Consider the following 19,887-nt stretch of genomic DNA (forward strand, 5'->3'; position numbering starts at 1 on the left):
CAGTATCAGCCATATTGATCTGAACATGCTGTGATTTCAAGGTCATGACCACACTTTCTGGCTTGGTGCTGGAAATCCCACAAATTAAAATACATATTTTGGAATGAGACCAAATTTCAAAAGTTTCTATGAAGAGTGCCATCAAGAGAAGGCTGAAGAAGGAGAAAGAGGCTGTGGGTACCAAAGCATCAGAGATGGAGAAAAGTTACTACTAAGAGGTGAAAGGAACCCAGCAGAACAGGATGCAGGTCCCGACATCTCTGCTACCCACCGCTTGGCACAAGTGCTGAAGAAGGGGGGGCGGGCACACCACCTGTGTGCCTCTGCCAGGTACCACCCAAAGTCCTCAACAGTCACCCCCAGATTCCCTCCTGCTTCTGGGCTTGGAGGAATCCCGAAGCCCCTCCAATCTTTGTCATTGGTCCTGTTGTAGGGGCTGTGATTCTTCTCCTTCAATCTGAAACCATCTGCTTTTACCCTTTGAAGATTCCTTATGATTTCTGTCCCAGAGCATTCCCTCTCATATTGCAGCACTCCTATATGTAAGTATTTTTCTTTTTTTTTAATTTTTAGTGAGAGGAAGGAGGAGAGAGAGAGAGAGAGAGAGAGAGAGAGAGAGAGAAGAGAGAGAGAGAGAAACATGGACAAGAGAGTAAAACATTGATCAGGTGCCTCCTGCACATGCCCTGACCAGGACTGAGCCTGCAACCTGGGTATGTGCCCTGACTGGGAATCAAACCCACCACCTTTTGGTGCATGGGACGATGCTCCAAACAACTGTGCCACACCAGGCAGGGCTGCAGGCATTTTTCAATCCTATATTACACATATGCCAGTTGAACATGCTGAACTTGGAAGGTAACACTCAGGAGACAACTTCATCTTCTCTCATAACCGCTTTCCAGAATGTTCTGACAAATCTCCCTGATCCTTGAACAGTATCTGAAGCAGAGATGCCAGCTTTTTATTCACTCTGGACCATTACAACAGTTCACACTTTTATTTTTCACCCAATTCAAAGCTCCTCCAGCTCCCAGCTGCTGTCTGACCTCGAACCAGTCATGGGGAAGATGGAAGGGGTCCCATTCTGCCCATTCTTTTGCTGCCTTGTTTCTTTCTTACCTACCTACCCACCCCCCCTGCACCCTCAGCTCCTTCTAGTTTGGAACAAGGTCAAGGATCAGAGAAGACAGAGGAGGGATCAGAGGTCATCACTGCCAGTGTCTTCTGCAGTCCTCTCCTGAATAGCATATGCCCTCTGCCAAGCACACCTCTAGGTTCTGGCTTGCCCTTTTACAGGAGACCTTTGCCAGTTCTTCAGAGTTCTCCATGACAACCTCCTCACCCCACCAATCCCTGACAAGGGTGATGCTGTCTGGTCTCTCACAAAGCCACTCAGCTACCATCGTCAGTACATCCCAGAGGTCCACTTGCTCCATCAAGAAGGGACCTTTTCGGATAACTTGAGACTAGTAACATTCCAAGGAGTCCACTTGGCCAAGGGGAAAACTCTGGATGTGGGGACACTCCAGCTGCTGTCCTCTCTGCTCTTTGCTGGCTGCTCTAGCTGACCTCCCACCCACCTCCGCCTTCTTCACTTAACCCTCCAACCCTTGGGAATACTAATTAAGTTGCCCATGGTCTCCTTCCTACTTTCCTCTAGTAGAATTACAGGGGTCTTTGAATTTCTGCAACTCAGCAAGCACCCAGCCAGGAAATGGGACATCAGTCTTCTTTCCTGCAGACAACCCCGTTTTTTATAAGCTGTTTTCTTGCCGCTCACTTGGCAGTTAGAAAGAAGTATCATGAGCCCTGCCCAGTTTGGCTCAGTGGATAGAACGTCAGTCTGCAGACAAAAGGGTCCCGAGTTCGATTCCAGTCAAAGGCACATGCCTTGGGTTGCAGGTTCTTCCCGGGTCCAAATCCTGGTCAGGGCTCATGCAGGAGGCAACCAATCGATGTGTTTCTCTCACATCAATGTTTCTCTCAGTCTTTCCCTCTCTCTTCCACTCTCCTTAAAATTCAATGGAAAAATATCCTCGGGTGAAGATTAGTGGGGGCGGGGGGAGGGAGAAGAAAGAAAGAAAAGAAAGAAGCAGCATCATGAAACAATACAGAGCTCCCTACAAATTCCCTTCAAATAAATTCTTTCTCTAATTTGACCCTTTGCATTGGCCTTACACAGATGTTGTGAGTGAGAGCCACTGGCCAGTTCAGCCCCATGTTAATAAGTCTTGTAGAGATTGGCTCTTCTGTTTGGAATAGTTGGGCACTTAAAACCATGTTCTCCAGCTCTGAGGCCTCAGCCAAAACTCAGACGTAATAAGAAAAATTCTATTTAACAGCCTGTTATAGGTTTGTGAATCTATGTGTCATAGTTTAATTTCTCCCAGAAGCAGACCCCGAGGCAAAGATTGGACTGCAAGTAATTTATTTTGGACATAATTCCAAGAAATAGCAACAGAGAGTGGAGAAATGATTTGGGGAAGGAAAGGCAGCCATAAAGAGCTTGCTATCAAGAAAGTTTCCACTGTGGGTAACTAAAGTTCAGTGCCACTGGGAAACTCTCAGAACCTAGGCAGAACACACATCCCAGAGGACTCTGGGAATCCAGAATATTTAAATATTTTTGAACTGATTTTTGAGGTAGAGGGAGAGAAACATCTATGTGAGAGAGGAACATCTAACGGCTGCCTCTTGCATGCCCCCAACCAGGGATCGAGCCTGAAACCCAGGCATGTGCCCTGACCTGGAATCGAGTCAGTGACCTCTCAGTGCACAGGAAATGCCCAACCAACTGAGCTACATCAGCCATGGCGGATCTGGGGTATTTATACACCAACTCTTGGCAGTCTTTGAGTGAGGGCTGCTCCTGGGGGCCTTACTTCCTCAGCACTTCTGGCACAGCTCTGGTGACCAGAGAAAGCATCGGGCAAAGAAATGTTGGTCTTGATCACTATAAGTCAAACCAGTGTGCTCCAAAGTGGTAAGAATGAGGGAAATGAGCAGAAAACCAGCAGCATTTACCGCAGTGGGGGAGGAGGCTGGGGAGGAGGAGAAGGAGGAGGGATATATGAGAGATCGGGAGGCATTCTTCATCCATTCTAGATCTTTACCATGTGACATGTTGCTAACCAGAATAGATTTGTCAAAACTGGTCTTATCAACTCACCAGACCCAACCATAGTCATCCCATGTAGTTCAAAATCCATTCTTTGCTTTATCTCCAATATATAAACAAATAATTGAATCTGTTTATCTATCACATCCAATTTTCTGCAAACTCCGAAATGAAGAGGAGCAGCCCCTGCTTTGTCAAACCTAAATGGTTGTGGCTCTATCTTTTGACTTCTTTTGAAAAATGTTAATTTTTATTTATTTATTTTAAATTATTTATTTATTTTAACATGTATTTTTATTGTTGACAGTATTACAGATGTCCCCCATGTCCTCCACTTTTTGACCACTGCCACCCAGCCCCTGCCCCACTAATATGTATCTACCTGCAAGCTACAAGTAGTTACATTACCTACAGTTTAATAGATTAAAAAATTGCTTCTATCTTCTCTTAAGATGAGGATTTTATTGTGATTTCTTAATTCTGTCAAAGTGTATTAGGAATCTGACCTGACATAAGAAACCAGGTACTAAATATATTCTAGGACCAAACTACTAAGGAAATTACTTGTTGACTTGGTCCTATTTATTAGGGGGAAAAAACACCTTGAAGTCCAAAGCAATACATAATTGTCTTATTGGCTTCAAACACAGATAATTCTGTCAATATATGTTTGGAAGGCAGTAGTTTGCACGGTCATGCCATTGTCCTGGCACGCTATGCTCTCTCACCCTCCTCTGTAGACCTGGAGTCTACCCCACACCTCTCCCGCCTTTACTCCCTGACTGGCTGGCGAACTCTGCTAGAACAGGTAGAGTATGTTTCCTTTCACCATTAATGTTGGGATTGACCATGTGACTTGTAGCCAAAGGATATGCGTCTACCACAGTGCTTGACACATAGTGAGCATTTACATATGCAAATAAAAGTAATTTTGAGAGAAAAATCTAAATTCAGTACCTATACTGCTAAGTAGTTTTGATTTATGTGCCATTCATCTCTCTGTTTGCTTTCTGATGATTCCTTCCTTCCTCTGTTCTGTTTCACTGGCGGGACTGGCCTTTGCAAATGCTATTTCCCAGGCTTCCCTGTCAGTCCTTTCCAGGTATATTCAGCCACTAGCACTAAAGAAAGGAAGAAGCCAGGGTGATACTCTCCCTTTCTCTTCTTGGAAGGATGGGCTACATCTCTAGCAGTGGCTGCTTCTCTTCCATGGTCCCAGCTCCGACCAAGTAGACCTTCTCCCAAAGCTGCCCCCAAATCCCACCTTCCTAGCGGCAGAGTTTTACACTCCTAGCAAGTGGCCCACATTTCTGGGTTTCAGTAAGGACACATTCTTCTTTTACCTCTCCATTCCCAGGGGTGCAGCAGTTGCCTGCGGTTACTAATGTCTGGGTTTCCTCATTTCCCCCTATTTTAACTTTTCTAATCCCTGGACATTATTTCCTGTGTTAAATTCCTTCTAGTGGTTTCATTTTCCTGGCCAGACCCTGATGGATAATCTATTCAGGAGTCTTATACAAAATCATGGTTAATCTCCTAGAGGAGATATGTTTTTCTCCTCAATTCTTCTTTGAGAGCATTCCTGAGACATTCTCTTTCCTATGGCTTTTTCTCTTTTCCTGTGGTAATGGAATTTTGTGCTGCTTGAGATAAGATTATATCCAGAATATTATCAGCAATCAAAAAGCCAAGTTTGCTCAATCTTGTAAAGATGTTATCTGTTCCCGAATTGATCTACAGATTAAAGCTGTCACCTGTTCTCAAATTAATCTATAGATTTCATGTAATTCCTATCAAAATCCTAACGGGGTTTTTTTTTTCATGGAAATTGACAACTAATTTTAAAATTTACATGAAAATGCAAAGGACCAAGAATGACCAATACCCTCATGAAGAAAAACAAGACGTGAAGACTTTTTCCATCAGATACTAAGACATTAAAAAGTTATGGTGCTAGAGAAAGTGTGGTAAGTGTGGTAGTGCTCCAAGGATAAACAAATAGACCAATGAAATGGAATGAATCAATATTCTGGAAGAATCCAGAAACATACCCATACACATGTGGACTAGATTTTTTTCAAAGTGACATGGCAGAGCAGGTGGCAAAGGATAGTCACTTCAATTAAAAAAAAAATCCCAAGGTAATTAGGTGGTGATATGGTAAAAAAAATTTTTTTTTAAACCTGACTATATCCTTATCTCATACCATATTTTTTCTAAACCCTGGTTCCTAAGAAAAATACTGGTTTTCCTCCATCATCCTGGTTTGATAAAATTCCTGAGAAAAGCTCCTCCCCAAAGTCCTTTTCCTTCTGGTACATGGAGAGCTAAATGTGAAAGCAAAATAATAAAAATGTTATTAAATAATGAGAAAAAAGAAAGGTAAGTCTGAATATAGGAAATGGCTGTGGGCCAACTGACAATAATGAAAAGACTTTTCTTGATGAGTAATTAACTCAGAGCAAGTTCAGTCTGAGAAGCCACAGATGACGTTAACATTTTAAACCCTGTGTTTTTCAAGGCAACAAGGGAAATCCCATTAGAAAACTGGAATGCAGATGCTCCTGGAAGATGACAATTTCAAAGCCCTACTGGCAATCAGTGCATTTAAAAGAGCAGTTGGGCCCAGTCAGTGTGGCTCAGTGGTTGAGCATCAACCCATGAACCAGGAGGTCAAGGTTCCATTCTCAGTCAGGGCATGTGCCAGGGTTGCAGGCTTGATCCCCAGTAGGGGGTGTGCAGGAGGCAGCCAATCAATGATTAACTCTCATCATTGATTTTCTGTCTCTCTCTCCCCCTTTCTTCCTCTCTCTGAAATCAATAAAAACGTATTTGAAAAAAGAGAGCAGTTGGAACCCTTATATAATTTCAATAGTAGAGGAAGAAATTATCCCAGATCAGTACCTAAGGAGGGGCCTTAATCCAACACCTTCATTTTCTGAACCCACTGCTTTCAGAGATTTTTAAACAGATTCTTTTGTGCCAGGAACATTTTTTTGTTTGTTTTAAAATAATATCAGATTTTGGAAACATGCAAAAATAGTATTAAAATTTTTCATACACTTTTCCCAAATGTTATCATGTTGCCCTGCTCACCTTAGTATTCTTTCTTTAGTATTTTCTTCACCTTAGTATTCTTCCCCTAACTCTACCATTACATTTTTTCTAAAACATTTTAGAATCAATTGTACATGTGGCACCCTTTTATCTCTAGATACTTGAAAATGTATTTTCTAAAAACAAGGACATTTTCTTACATAATCACAGTACAATCCTCAAGATCAGATCATTAACACTGATACAACATTTATTATGTAATCTACAGGTCTTATTCAAATTTTTCCAATTATTCCACTAATATCCTTTATAAGATTCTTCTTTGAAATATTCTGTGGCTGTGGTCTTGGTGAACTAATTCTCGGCCTTTGTAGGAAGATGTAGCCATGCACTCAGCACATGCAAAATAATTTAAGCCTCATTGATTTTCAGGAAAAGGACACTGAAGCCTCCTTTTAGCTGTGCATGAAGACATCTGTCTTCCCGGAAAAGGACCCCAAATGAAGCCTCTCTCTATTCTCCGAAGCCTGTGTTATCATCGGAGAAGTTTCTGAATTGTTTCTCTTTTGTGCAGGGCATTTGCCTGCTGCTTTCCTGATTCCTCATTAGACTGAGAGAACTGAAATAAAAAATATCCTGGAAGATGTTTTCGCTTTCCTCTCACACATTACAACAAAGTAATTTCCTATTTCAATTTTAAATCAAGAGAAGATGCACATGGCTTGTGGGATGCACTAGTTCCTACAAGCAGGTTATTCCATTCCCAGCCCCTGAGACTATGACCCTGCTATAAAGGAGTAATGAGGCCAAAGGATAACAACCTAAATAAATGCCCATCAGAAAGGGGACTAAGGAAATTCTAGTGCATACAATTAATGTAATACTGTGCAACCATTCAAATGAAGATGCAACTGTGTATGGTCCCCAAGTAAATCAAGCCTAACGACAGAAAGTGGTTAAGTCATTTTGACTCTGCAGAGGGGAACTGGGGAACTTGGCGAATTAGAGGTGGAGGAGAAACATTTATAGTAAACCCTTTTGTAGCATCTGCTTTTTTCATTTTTACCATATGTATATGTAATGTGTTGGGAGAATCGTAGATAGATGATTAGATAGATAGATAGCTGATAGATAGAATGAATCATGGGTAAGTAGATTTAAGACCAAAAGTTTGAAAAAAAACCACACACACAAAAACAACAGGTTCCATGTTCTCCAGCTGCACCTTTTGTTTTTAAAGCCATCACTCCTTTTTCCATTTTCACCACGGTTTAGTTCTCTCTTGTTAGCAGGAGTCTTATCCTTCCTTCCTTAGGTAGTGGAGACTCAAAGCAGACTTAATCATTCATAGACAAACTCTGAACAGAACCGCACACCATACACAGCCTCCAACACACTTTTTTAGACTTGGAAGTGCAGGGGGCGGGGGAAGATGAGGAGCAATCTTGGGCGAACTAAGTGGGACCTCGCCTCTCCCTGGTCTCAGATTGGCATTACTTCCCCTCACCCTTCTATTCCTTCATCTGGCTTTCTCTCCACCCCCGCTCCAGACCCAGAGCATCCAGGCGACTGGGCTGGTGCAAATTGCCGCCCACTTGTGCCACCGCCCACGGGGCTGCCTCGTGACGTCAGGGCTGAGCGAGGGGGCGCCGCCTCCTAGGTGCCCGCCCCTCCCGGCCCTGCAACCGGACTTGCCCTTTAAAAGAGCGGGGGCCTGCGCCACACCGCGGGCACCACCGACACACGACTGCTTTCTGGAGCATCTTCATCTCTTCTTCGGTCCGCATCTCGCTCCACTGGACCAGCTGCCCATCTTCTCCGCGCAGATTCGGGCGAGCCCGGCCATGCAGCCGGCTGTGCTTCTTGGCCTCCTGGGAGCCACGATGGTGGCCGGTGAGTGGGCGCGGCGGGCTGTTCAGCACCGCGGACAGCGCCAGGCTCTTGTCTTCCCCGTGGCCCGGCATCTTAGCTGGATGCTCCTGGGAGAGAAAGAGGGTTCAGTGGAAGGGTTCTCCCTCTTGCTTGAGGTTCTTAATGTCTTCTCTTCCCTGGGTGATTCCCTTCAACTCCCCGCTCCACCGTCTGACTTGGAAAAAGCCAGAGGGCTTCCTAGCCCAACCAGAGGAGTCTCCGTCTTTTCATATCTGGGTCTCCCTGCCATAGGGAGAAAAGGTGCCCGTGCCTCCAGGGCACGCTGTGCTCAGGTCTAAATTGTCAGGCCCTCTCTACCGGCCTAGAGAGACGCTGTTATGGTCTTATGCTGTATCTGATTTAAGTATTTGTTTGGCTTTTTTAAAAACTAGATAACCAAGGAGTGACAGGAATTCATGTAATATGATATAATTGGCACCTGCATATTTCCCTTTGTTATTATTGTTATTATATTAACATGATGAGATAAACGTCTCATATGTCTATAAGATATCATATCTTTTTATTATCATGTTCATATATAATATATACGTGTGGGTGTTCATGTATGTGTGTGCACAGGGTTAATGTAATATTTTTCTGTATTTTGTATTTCCGTCACTGGAGAAAGGTAATTCCACACTCAAGTTAATATATTTTTAAGTTATGAATGGAAACTTCAGCAGACAATTTTATTTTTGTATTCCAGAAAAGCAATATAATAGAAAGTGACTACAAAAATATCCTCAGGAGTAATAAAAAATTGTTTTAGTCAATTTGGGAGGATAAGCTTTTTCTATTTTTTTAAATTGAGGTATAATTGACATATAACAGGGTGAAATATTTGAGTCTCTCTCTCTTTTTTTAAAATCCTCACCTGAGAATATTTTTTCATTGATTTTTAGAGAGAGGAGAAGGGAGAGAGGAAGGGAAGACACACAGAGAGAGAAACATTGATGTGAGAGAGACAGATAATCGGTTGTCTTCCACATAAGCCCTGACCTGGGCCAGGGATCCAGCCTGCAACTGAGGTACATGCCCTTGACCAGGAATAGAACCTGCGACCCTCAGGTCCTCAGGCCAACGCTCTAACCACTGAGCAAAACAGACTAGGGTGACAGTTTCTCTTGATGTGGGTAAAAATGTGGGATTAATCTTTCAAACTAGCTCTGGAGATTTTTAAAAAGTGTGTGTGTGTGTGTGTGTGTGTGTGTGTGTGTGTGTGTATGTGTTTTGAAGTAAAGTCATTAGAAATATTGAGACCATTAAGGAGTAAATAGATCACCAGATTAAACTGGAGGTTTTCTTTGGCTGTTTTAATGACCTCATAGAAAATTTTTTTATCTGAGATTGAGATTCTAACTAGAATTGAGGTGTTGCCATTCATGAATATGAAGCTTTTATTGACAACAATTGCCGGATCCAAAATGTAAAGAGACAAAAGGAAAGCCAGTGGTCATTTATTTTATTGCAAGCTACATACATTTAGAATTTTCTAAAATGCTTGCATTCTTACAAATTGCCTATAAGTGTTTTCAGTTTAATTAAAGAAATCCAAATGAATAATCTGGAATATTTCTAGTCAAAAATATCTTCAGAAAGGAATTGCTTAAGAAGCCAAAGCTGTGCTATGCATTGTACTGTGCATCACAATAACAGTGACATTTGTGAAGCTCATTTAACAATAGTGGTAAAATTCTTACAGCTCTCTTATAGAAGAGAATATTTTAAGAAGGATTCATATTTTAATATGAGCTAAAATGGAGACATTGTATTTAAAATTTATATTAGCTATAATTTACCCACCCTTTAAAGTGCCTAATTTAGTGATATTTAGTATATTCACAGATTGTATAACCACTATCAAATTTCAGAACACTTTCATTACCCAGAAAGAAACCCCATATCCATTAACAGCTATTTTCCAATCCCACCTCCCCCAGTACCTGGAAATGAGATGTGATAACCTTCAAGCAGAATTTGTTATTTAGCAAAATCTCAGGGCTGGGAAGAAACCTCAGGAAACCATATGGCTCATTTTCTACCCTTCAGAGCTTCTGGAGGAAGGGCTACACATTTTTACAGTAGCTACTGTGCACTCTATAAATTAACATGAGAGAAGTGGCAGTATGATAACCATATTATACCAGGTTAGATGGTTTCTGCATTCAAAGGGCTGGCTTAACTTGTTATTGTATAGCTTTATGTTCAATCTGGGATCAAACCTTGATACTCTTATGAGATATTAATATCATACAATATTATTTGACATTTTTCTACCATTTACTACTTTATTTTAACATAATCACTGGCTTTTCTTTCATGCCTCCTGAATCTTTATTCAAAAACAGGAAAGGTAACTACTTTAGGGAAATCAAGATGTTTTGATTATTACTTTTTTGTCACGGATTCTGTTAGAAGAAATACAATCACACTTATATGTCTCACCAAGATGCGCAATGTACTTTCACAAGGAGACCTTAGTTCCTTTCCATCAAAAAGATTTCTGAAGAGCTTCAATCAGAGAAACAATACTGTTTTGTAATAATAAACATGAGCTGAAAATTGTTTAGAGCAACAAAAGAAAAATATTTCTCTCCCCCCAAATCTGATTACTGTTAATACTTTGGCAATATCAGTAGTTATTAAAAACACCTACTTTACATTTGTCAGGGGGAAAAGAGGGAAGTATAAGCAAGAAGCTACAATACCAAAGAAATATAATAAAGCTAGGTTTTTAAAGGCACCTTCTAGTTTATGAGAGGAGGAATTATCTCAGTTATTTTTTTTCCAGAGGATTTTACAGATTTCATGTGGAAAGAGTAAGTGCCAAAGTGAGAATGTTCCCAAATAGCACTGATTGGGGGGCGGGGGGAGGGGGGATAATGGCTCAGCATAGTGGAGCCTGGGTGCCAAAGGTGGGTCATCTGGATCTTGTCCGAACTACATTTCAGGAAGAATATGGGGTCTTCATACCTTGTTAGCCACTTCTTAAACACTTCACAAATGATTTTAATATGCTGGATATCTTTGGGCCTCTGGAAACTATTGAAATAGATCCCAGGTCATACTTTGAAGAGGAAAATTCAGTGAGGTGAGTAAATGAAATAGTGTTGTATTTCTAGGTTGAGCCCTATGATATGTAGGTGATTGGATGGAAGTGGTTAAAGAGGCTTGGGGAGCAAACACTTAGGAAGGAAAGGTCAGGTTGCTGATTATAAATAACTGCATTTGAGTAGCTTACATCTCCGATGTCTGAGAGTTTTGCTCTAGCTCTTCTCTTGTTTGAGGGACCTAGAAGAACTTTCTGCACTGAGCTTCTCCTCCAGGAAGTGCCAGGAGAACTGAGGAAATGAGCTTCTATGTACATAAATGCTTTGAGCTTGTCCAATGGAAAAGGCTTAGACAACACAAAGTCAAAGTGAAACATAAAAGTATCAAAACAGCTTTGAAAGAAAAAAAGAAGGCACTGGAAAATTAAAATCACCTGAAGCATTTCCCAAGAAGACAAACATACTTCAATCTGGTTTAAAATAAGCAGAATCTCATGAAATTTAATTTAAATGAGTTAAAAATTATCCATTTAAACTGCCTTCATACATAGTTGTTAAACTAAAATATCCTCATAAGTAGTTATTAAACACTTACTTGCATAGTATGTTATGGACTTGATGCTCTATTAGTTAGAATTAGATACCTCCATGTTCTTTGCATGGCTGCAGACAATGGGGATTCTATACAGCATGGACTGATACAGATGCATAAGCAAGTCTATTCAGCCAGAGAGCTTCTGGCAGGTAAAAATGAGGTAATTGATTATGTGAGATAGTCACAACCATGTTTCTGTAAAGGAAGTTAATTTTGGGGAGGATATTTTTTCGGAGGGAGGGGAGGACAGGCATAGGTATAGGAAAGCACAAATCTTTACCCTTTAGAATGGGCAGAAGGGTGGAGGAGGGCATGCTGGTTTCATCTAAACTAGGTTTATTTTAAACTTTTTATTGAAGTGTAATGGCAGATTGAAAACTGCACAGATCATAAGTATACAGCTTAGTGAATTTTTCATGCATTGAGCACACCAGTGTCATCAGCACCAAGATCAAGAAACAGAACATTAGCCCTAGCCGGCTTGGCTCAGTGGATAGAGCATCAGCCTGCGACTGAAGGGTCCCAGGTTCGATTCCGGCCAAGGGCACATGCCTGGGTTGCGGGCTCGTTCCCCAGTGGGGGGTGTGCAGGAGGCAGCCAATCAATGATTCTCTCTCATCATTGATGTTTCTATCTCTCTCTCTTCCTCTCTGAAATCAATAAAGAAATATATTTTTTAAAAAGAAACAGAACATTACCAGTACCCCCAAATCTCCCCATGTCTGTGCTTTGAATTTGATTTATACTGGGTATAAGATAGCATTAATTTCCAAATCATGTTTAAGACATTGCTAGGGAACACAGCGCTCTCTCTCTCTCTCTCTCTCTCTCTCTCTCTCTCTCTCTCTTTTGGTTTTGTGTGTGTGTGTGTGTGTGTGTGTGCGCGCGCATCAAACATACCCAACTATCTCCACTCTGTTCAGCGCTAATTTTGACCCTGTCTCCAAGTATTCCATGTGTGAGGTGGGATAATTCCATGTTTGGATTCACACCACTTTCAAAATTAACTCAAGTCATTTCCCATTCTTTTTCTCTTTCAAAGCTGTCAGTTCTATGCCAGTGGACAACAGGAACCACAATGAAGAAATGGTAAGTTGAAATATAAGTCCAGAATCTAGACTTATATCTATATTGTAGATTCTCCCACTTCTTATTACACCAAACCAAACAAAATAAACAAAAACGAACAACAACAAAAAACACATCATAGTCTTACAAAACCAGGTTTTCATCCCTGAGAGAATGAGGGCAAAGGATGTCCCTCCTGCCCTGGACTCGCACCTCCTTCCTGGATGTTTTAGTGCCTCTGAGGATAACTGTCTCATCTCACCATCTTCCTCCCAACTTGTTCAGAAATGGGTATTTATTTCTCTTCTCAGGGTGATCTTGGCCCAATGCCATCTTGCATTGCTCTGTGGAGAGGCCTGGGAGGTTTCATTAGTCCTGTAAATCTACATTCCTACCCCAAGGATTCTGCATCAGTACAGCTCACAGAGCCAAGCCTTTCTGGGCATCAGCTCTGGGTTGAATAGTCTGTCATCCCATTGGTACCAGCTTTTGCCAACCTGCTTTTGGGTTTCCCCCAGGTGACTCGCTGCATCATCGAGGTTCTCTCAAATGCCTTGTCGAAGTCCAATGCTCCACCCATCACCCCTGAGTGCCGACAAGCCCTGAAGACGAGTAAGTTTCCTGCACTACCAGGGAGCGTTGTCCCTCCAGTGATCCTTGTTCCTGCTCCCTCTAGTTCACCTGCCACTTTACCTTCAAATGAACCTGGAACATAATGCAGTGGGGGGAGTATAGACTAGACTGGTATCAGGGGAAGCAGAAGATATGGCTTCTAGGCTCTACTCTGCCACTTGATAGCTACACGACCATGGGAAAGTTTCCTGCACTGCATCCCTTGCCCCTTTGGGCTTATTCCTCAAAGTAAAATGAGCGGGTTGGACTCAATGATTGTCTTTGAGATGTCTATCAGTTCTTAAATTCCTTGGTTCCAGAGTTTGGATTTTCATTTGGGTGCAGGAAGATGTGGGGAGTGCTTGTTTGTGATTGGAGGAGGGAGGATTGAGTGTTCTGGGAATGTTGGAAGATGGAAGAATAGAAGAGTACCATATTCTCCTCTTTGCCTTCTACTCTTGACAGTGATGATCTTCCAAGTTAGAAGCTGGGAAAGGTGACTTGGAAACTTGTTTACATGACAGATTGGTTAAGCCATTTTAATGCAGAGATTATTCGAAGAAAGGGACTACCAAATGGTACCAGGAATTCCTGGCCTGAGAACTGGAAAGGGCGAGGGTAGAAGCAGAGCATCCAATAAGTCAGAGCAATAACCTTCTGAATCTAGATGGGATGTTTTCTCTACACAAATCTGCTTCTGTTGAAAACAAAACCTGAATAGTGATGCAAGCAGTATCCATTGGGAGTTGACGTTAAGAGAGCAATTTTGTAAAACTATGCAGTCTCTCTTATGAATGAAGTCAAACAGATTTAAACAAATCCAAAAACACTGTTCCCTTCAACACCTCTTAATGCTTTTAAATTTTTAGTCAGGCTGGGAACAGTGGACTTTTCTTTTTCTTTTCACCTTCAAAATTTCTCATTGCACTTAAATGCATCGCCCATGGACACAGACAACAGTGCAGTGAAGGCCAGGGATGGGGCAGGAGCCAGGCAGAAGGGGGCAAAGGGGAAGAATAGGGAACATCTGTAATACCCTCAACAATAAAAATAAAATTTTTAAAATTTCTCATTGTGATATAATACTCTCTTGCTATTGCTGCACATGAACCCTCAAGCATAAAATGGTAAAAACAAATATTAGCAATTGACCAAAAGAATTGCCTGGGGGACTCAATCCACCATTGGAAGTTTCAGGGTAACCATAGTAGGTATATGAATCTCTTCCACTGGGTTGAACTGGTCATCCTTGCAACATTATAGAGATGGAACACGCAAGTTCCCCTTTTCACTTGAAAGAATGAGCTTTACGCCTTGGTTTTACAGATGGACAGTGACTGTGCTGCTAATCACAGTCCTCCTCTGATCTCACCTGCGGGGGCTTAAAGCTAAATTTAGGAGGAAGTGCTAAGCTTCAGGCACAAGCTGCTATTGGCAGCACACGTTTAACTGGGGAAAAATAAAAATACTCTGTTCCTGACCAGCAGGCAGTAGGAAGGGGCCACACGGTCTCTGCCCCGGGAAGCTGAGATCCTGCCTGATCATGGCATTATTGCAGCCGACTCTCAAAATGACATCGGTATCTGGCCAAAGCCTCCCTGCTTACCTGAGCCTACCTGGCCAGCCCCACCAGCCTCAATGCTGCACATACCACCACTGGCTCTTAAAAGGCAAAGGGACTGGTGAGGGGCCAGCCCTCAGGTGTCTGGGTGTGAAAGGTCAGAGACATTTCAACTGTCTCATAAAACATGAGAATGTTATCATGGCAGGCTGGGCAGTAAGCAGAGGGATACAGACCTTCCACTGTTTCTTGGACACTTTTGCAGAACAGACCAATTCTTTGCTATTTTGCAAATGTCAGTTCAACATGACTCATCAGAGCCATGAAAATGAAAATATAATGTGAACCACAAATATAATTTCAAGTTTTCTAGTAGCCACATTAAAAAGATAAAAAGACAAGTGAAATCAATTTTAATAATATATTTAATTTTATCTAACATATTGTATTTACTATATAATTTGTATACATCCAATATATTTATGGTATATAGTATCCAAAACATTCAAAATATTGTCATTTAATCACATAATCAATATGAAAAATTAAGATGTTTTACAATTTTTATATGAAGTTTTCAAAGTCTGGTGCTTACCTTACGCTTATAGCACGCCTTCAGTTTGGACCAGTCACATTTCAAGTGCTAAATAGCCAGAGAGCTGGTGGGCCCTACAATGGAGAGCCCAGATGTAGACCCAGAGCTCTGAGTGTCATTGGCTGCAGGCATTCTATCTGAACTCAGTGATAGAAGTTGAAATCCAAACCTCCCAGCTAACAAGTCCGACAGTGTTAACTGCATATCTCCTTTCATGGGATGTCCTTGAGTTAAGGAGGGTTTAGTACAGGAGCTGTCGACATTTGAAAAAGACGGGAGAGAACAGCATTCAATTAAAATATTGGGGTATACCATCTACTGTTGACTCTTGGAAATACAAAGAAAACTCAGTATACTGACCTTCATCCTCAACATTTGAGAGCATGTTGGGCAGATGGGACTGAGTGAAGGAAGAAATGGCCTTTCCACTGCTGTGTAGTTTTCTCAGTAAAGAAATATACACCCTTCTTCTCACCAAAACTGTTATATTGTCATGACTGCTAGGTTTAATTTAGATAGTTGATTGGACAATAAAAGTCAGATAAACTAAAAATTTAAAATGTTTCAATTTTTCGTTTTATTTTGATATTTTTTATTTTGGCTATTTAACTTTATTTAGCTGGATTCTAGGTAGAGCCATTAATACAATGGTAACTTTTCAATCCCTGCTTAGAGCAAAGATGGAAAGAATAGTCCCAAATCACACTTCTCTTACTCTCAAGGTCTTAGTCTGCAAAAAGATGCATTAGACAAATTCTAAGGTTTCTTCTGGTTCTAAATTCTAATATTTCATAAATCTATACTTGGATTTCAGTGTGATCATCGATAGGACCAATGACAGATGCTGGTTGGGTATTATGAAAACATAAAAATAGAGAATTTATTATTAGATTGAAACAGCCAAGGAGTTTTGATACCACTTGCTTTTAAAAGGAATCTAAGTATATTCTATATTAACTTAAACATTTTTCAAGTGATTGTTCAGCATCCTTAGGATTTGTAGTGGTCACTGAGATTGAACCACAAGCAATTCTGAAGTTATACTTACTCTTTTAAGTGTTTCATTACAGGTGGAAAAGAGGTTAAAGATGAAGAAAAAAGTGAAAACGAAAAAACAAGGTTCGAAGTAAGATTGTTAAGAGACCAAGCTGACGCCTCAGAAGCCCACAGGCCCTCCAGCAGGGAGGACACAGGAGACCCAGAGGAGGCGGGCCTCCAAGGCCCGTCAGTGGCCAACACAGAGGGAGGTGGGCACAGCCGAGAGGGAGCAGGCGAGCCCCAAGGGAGCCTCCATCCCTCTGAGAGTCAAGTCTCCAAAGAAGCAAAGACATACCATCCTGAGAAGAGCGAGGGAGAGGACGGTGAGGAAGAGGAAGGAGAGAAATACGCAAAAAGGGAGCATGGGGAAGGTGGCAGTGAAGAGAAACACCTGGAAGAGCCAGGCGAGACACAAAATGCCTTTCTTGACAAAAGAAACCCGGCTGCAGCTAAGAAAAAAGAGGAGATAATGTCCAGATACAATACACACTCTGCCAGGCTCCCCGAGGAGAAGACACACAGCAGGGAGAGGAGTAGCCAAGAGAGTAGAGAAGAGACAAGGAACCCGGAGAAACACTCCCACGGGTCTAAAAGCCAATCTGGGAGCCAGGAAGACTCTGAGGAAAGTGAGGAAGACGCCAGCCATGAGATGGACAAACGACACTGGAGGCCGAGACATCACCACGGGCGGAGCAGGCCTGACAGATCCTCTCAAGAAAGGAATCTTCCCTCAGAGGAAAGGGGGCAACCCCATGCGGAATCCGAAGAGCCCAACGTGGGCATGGCCAGCTTAGGGGACAAGAGGGACCGTTATCCAACCCACTACAGGGCTTCAGAGGAAGAACCCGAATATGGGGAAGTCGTGAGGAGTTATATAGGGGTTCCGGCTCCTGAGAACCCGGAGGGGGCGCGTTATGGGGCCAGAGGAAATGAGAAGTACGGGGCTCCAAGGCCTCCCAGTGATGCGAGCCAGGAAGAGGACAGGCGAACTCCCCCCAACGCAGAGCTTGACAACATGGCATATGGATATGGTGAGGAAAGTGCGGAGGAGAGGGGCCCTGAGTGGGGATACCGCCACAGAGCCAGGGTCGGGGAGCCTGGGGCCTATGCCAGCCCAGACAAAGAAGAGAAACGATTTTTGGGTGAAGGACACTACCGTGTTCAAGAAAACCAGATGGACAAGACAAGGAGGCACCCGCAGGGCGAGTGGAAAGAGCAGGACAGGAATGACCTCAACTATGATGAGGAAAACGGTGAGGAGGGGGCCCAGGGGAAGTGGCAGCGGCAGGAGGACCTGCTAGGCACTAAGGAGAACAGGGAGGAAGCCCGGCTTCCAGGCAAGCAGTATGCGCCCTACCACACCACGGAGAAGAGGAGGAGGTTAGGGGAGCTGCTGAACCCTTACTACGCCCCTTCCCAGGTGAAGAGCGGCCATTTTGAGAGAAAAGATGACATAGATGACAATCTTCTTGAGGGTGAAGATGAAAATGGCCTGACCTTGAATGAGAAGAATTTCTTCCCAGAATACAGCTATGACTGGTGGGAGAGAAAGCCCTTTGAGGAGGATGTGAACTGGGGATATGAGAAGAGAAACCTGGTCCCCAAACTGGATCTGAAAAGGCAGTACGACCGTGTGGCCCAACTGGACCAGCTCCTGCACTTCAGGAAGAAGTCGGCTGAATTTCCGGATTTCTATGACCCCGGGGAGCCACTGAGCCCACACCACGCAGCGGAAGGTGAAAAGGACAGGGCTGGCCCCGGAGTTCTGACCGAGGAAGAGGTACAGTGTGGGGATTTTGTTTAAAATTAACTTAAGACGGTTAATGTTAATATGCTCAAGACTATCTAGTATTAATGGGGAGAAACTGGAAATTAATCACCATGATAATGCACCCCTAGTTAACGGAGTGGAGACAACTTCTGTTTGATTACTGCCCCCCCCCCCCATATCTTGCCACTGTCAGCATCCCTGCCCACCTGCTGCTCAACCTTGACCGCACACTGCAACCCCCTGGAGAGCTTGCAGAATTACTGATGTCTGGGACTCACCCAGAGATCCTGTTTGGTACTGGGTGCTGCCTGGGCATCAGACTTTTTTAAAGCTCCCAGGTGGTTTCAGTATTCAGCCAAGGTTGACAACCAACCACTGCTCTGGTGTCTTCCCTTGCTTATTTGGCGCTGCATCACTATTTCCCAAGGAAGAACAGATGATAGAGAAATTAGTTGTTTTGGTCTTTCCTTGCCAGCACATGGCCGGTAATAATCAGAAATTTACACCTGGGAGAGGTAACATGATCAGGGCTGTCCTCTTTTCCTCATATTGATCACATAGGTGCTTCTCAAACCTGACTGTGCATCAGCATCTGGAATTCAGTAAGTCCCAGGTGGAGTCCAAGAATCTGCATTTCTGAGGAGTTCCTCAGTGACGCCGCTGCCCGGGGGCTACACTTTAAGAACCACTGATGTAGGGTGTCTCATATAACCTCTAACATATCAACAATTCCCCTTTCTGTACCTGCTGCCTTAAACTACAATGACATAAATTGATCTGGGACCTCATGCTTCTATTTTTCTGTGTTTTTTAGGAAAAAGAACTTGAAAACTTGGCTGCAATGGATTTGGAACTACAGAAAATAGCTGAGAAGTTCAGTGGTAATCGAAGGGGCTGAGGGTCGATGGAGCCAAGGGCCATTTTAAGAAGCAGCCTTCACATTATCTATTTCCCACCACCATTTATTTAGCCAAAGGCAGAAAATAGAATTTACTATTCATTAAGTGCTTGAAGCAATCAGGAATGTCTTTAATTTTTGCCAGAATGCTATTGAAAATAAGAATAGCATGACTTGTAGCATATTCTCTCGCAAAATCAACATATTAACATGCTTGTGATAATGACTGTGCTACCATCCTTGAAAAAAATATGTTTGTATCCGTTTAAAATAATAAAAGATTCATCTGAAACCTAAAGTTTCATGTTCTCAGCTTCCTTTGGGCTAATATGGAGGAGTGTGATTTCCAAGTCCATTCTTTAAAGTGAATTCTAAAGACAGCACTAGGATTTATTGGTCTTGGATTTATAATAGGAAAACAATGCAAACCTTTCAAGGATATAAAGAGAGATCAGGAAAAGACATTTGCTCCTGCAGGCTGGAGAAAGATTAAATAGGCTTGAAGAACCTGTTTGGAAAAAATAAATAAAAAGAGCTAAGACATTACTTTAAAAATCCTATAATCTGGAGAGCTCTGGGAATATCTGGCCCATGGTCAGTTTTCAGG

At 42.5% G+C, this 19,887-nt stretch overlaps 1 protein-coding gene across 1 annotated transcript; it reads left to right on the forward strand.

Moving 5' to 3' along the window:
- The first annotated feature begins 7,919 nt into the window (after positions 1 to 7,919).
- CHGB (chromogranin B) lies at positions 7,920 to 19,414 on the forward strand. The gene is made up of 5 exons (XM_006096440.3): positions 7,920 to 8,071; positions 12,780 to 12,826; positions 13,324 to 13,417; positions 16,644 to 18,391; positions 19,197 to 19,414. The coding sequence occupies exons 1-5, from the start codon at positions 8,023 to 8,025 to the stop codon at positions 19,278 to 19,280; spliced, it is 2,022 nt and encodes a 673-aa protein (XP_006096502.1). The 5' UTR covers positions 7,920 to 8,022; the 3' UTR covers positions 19,281 to 19,414.
- Positions 19,415 to 19,887: the final 473 nt, after the last annotated feature.

Source organism: Myotis lucifugus, unplaced genomic scaffold (genome assembly GCF_000147115.1).
Source record: "Myotis lucifugus unplaced genomic scaffold, Myoluc2.0 scaffold_178, whole genome shotgun sequence".
NCBI lineage: Eukaryota > Metazoa > Chordata > Mammalia > Chiroptera > Vespertilionidae > Myotis > Myotis lucifugus.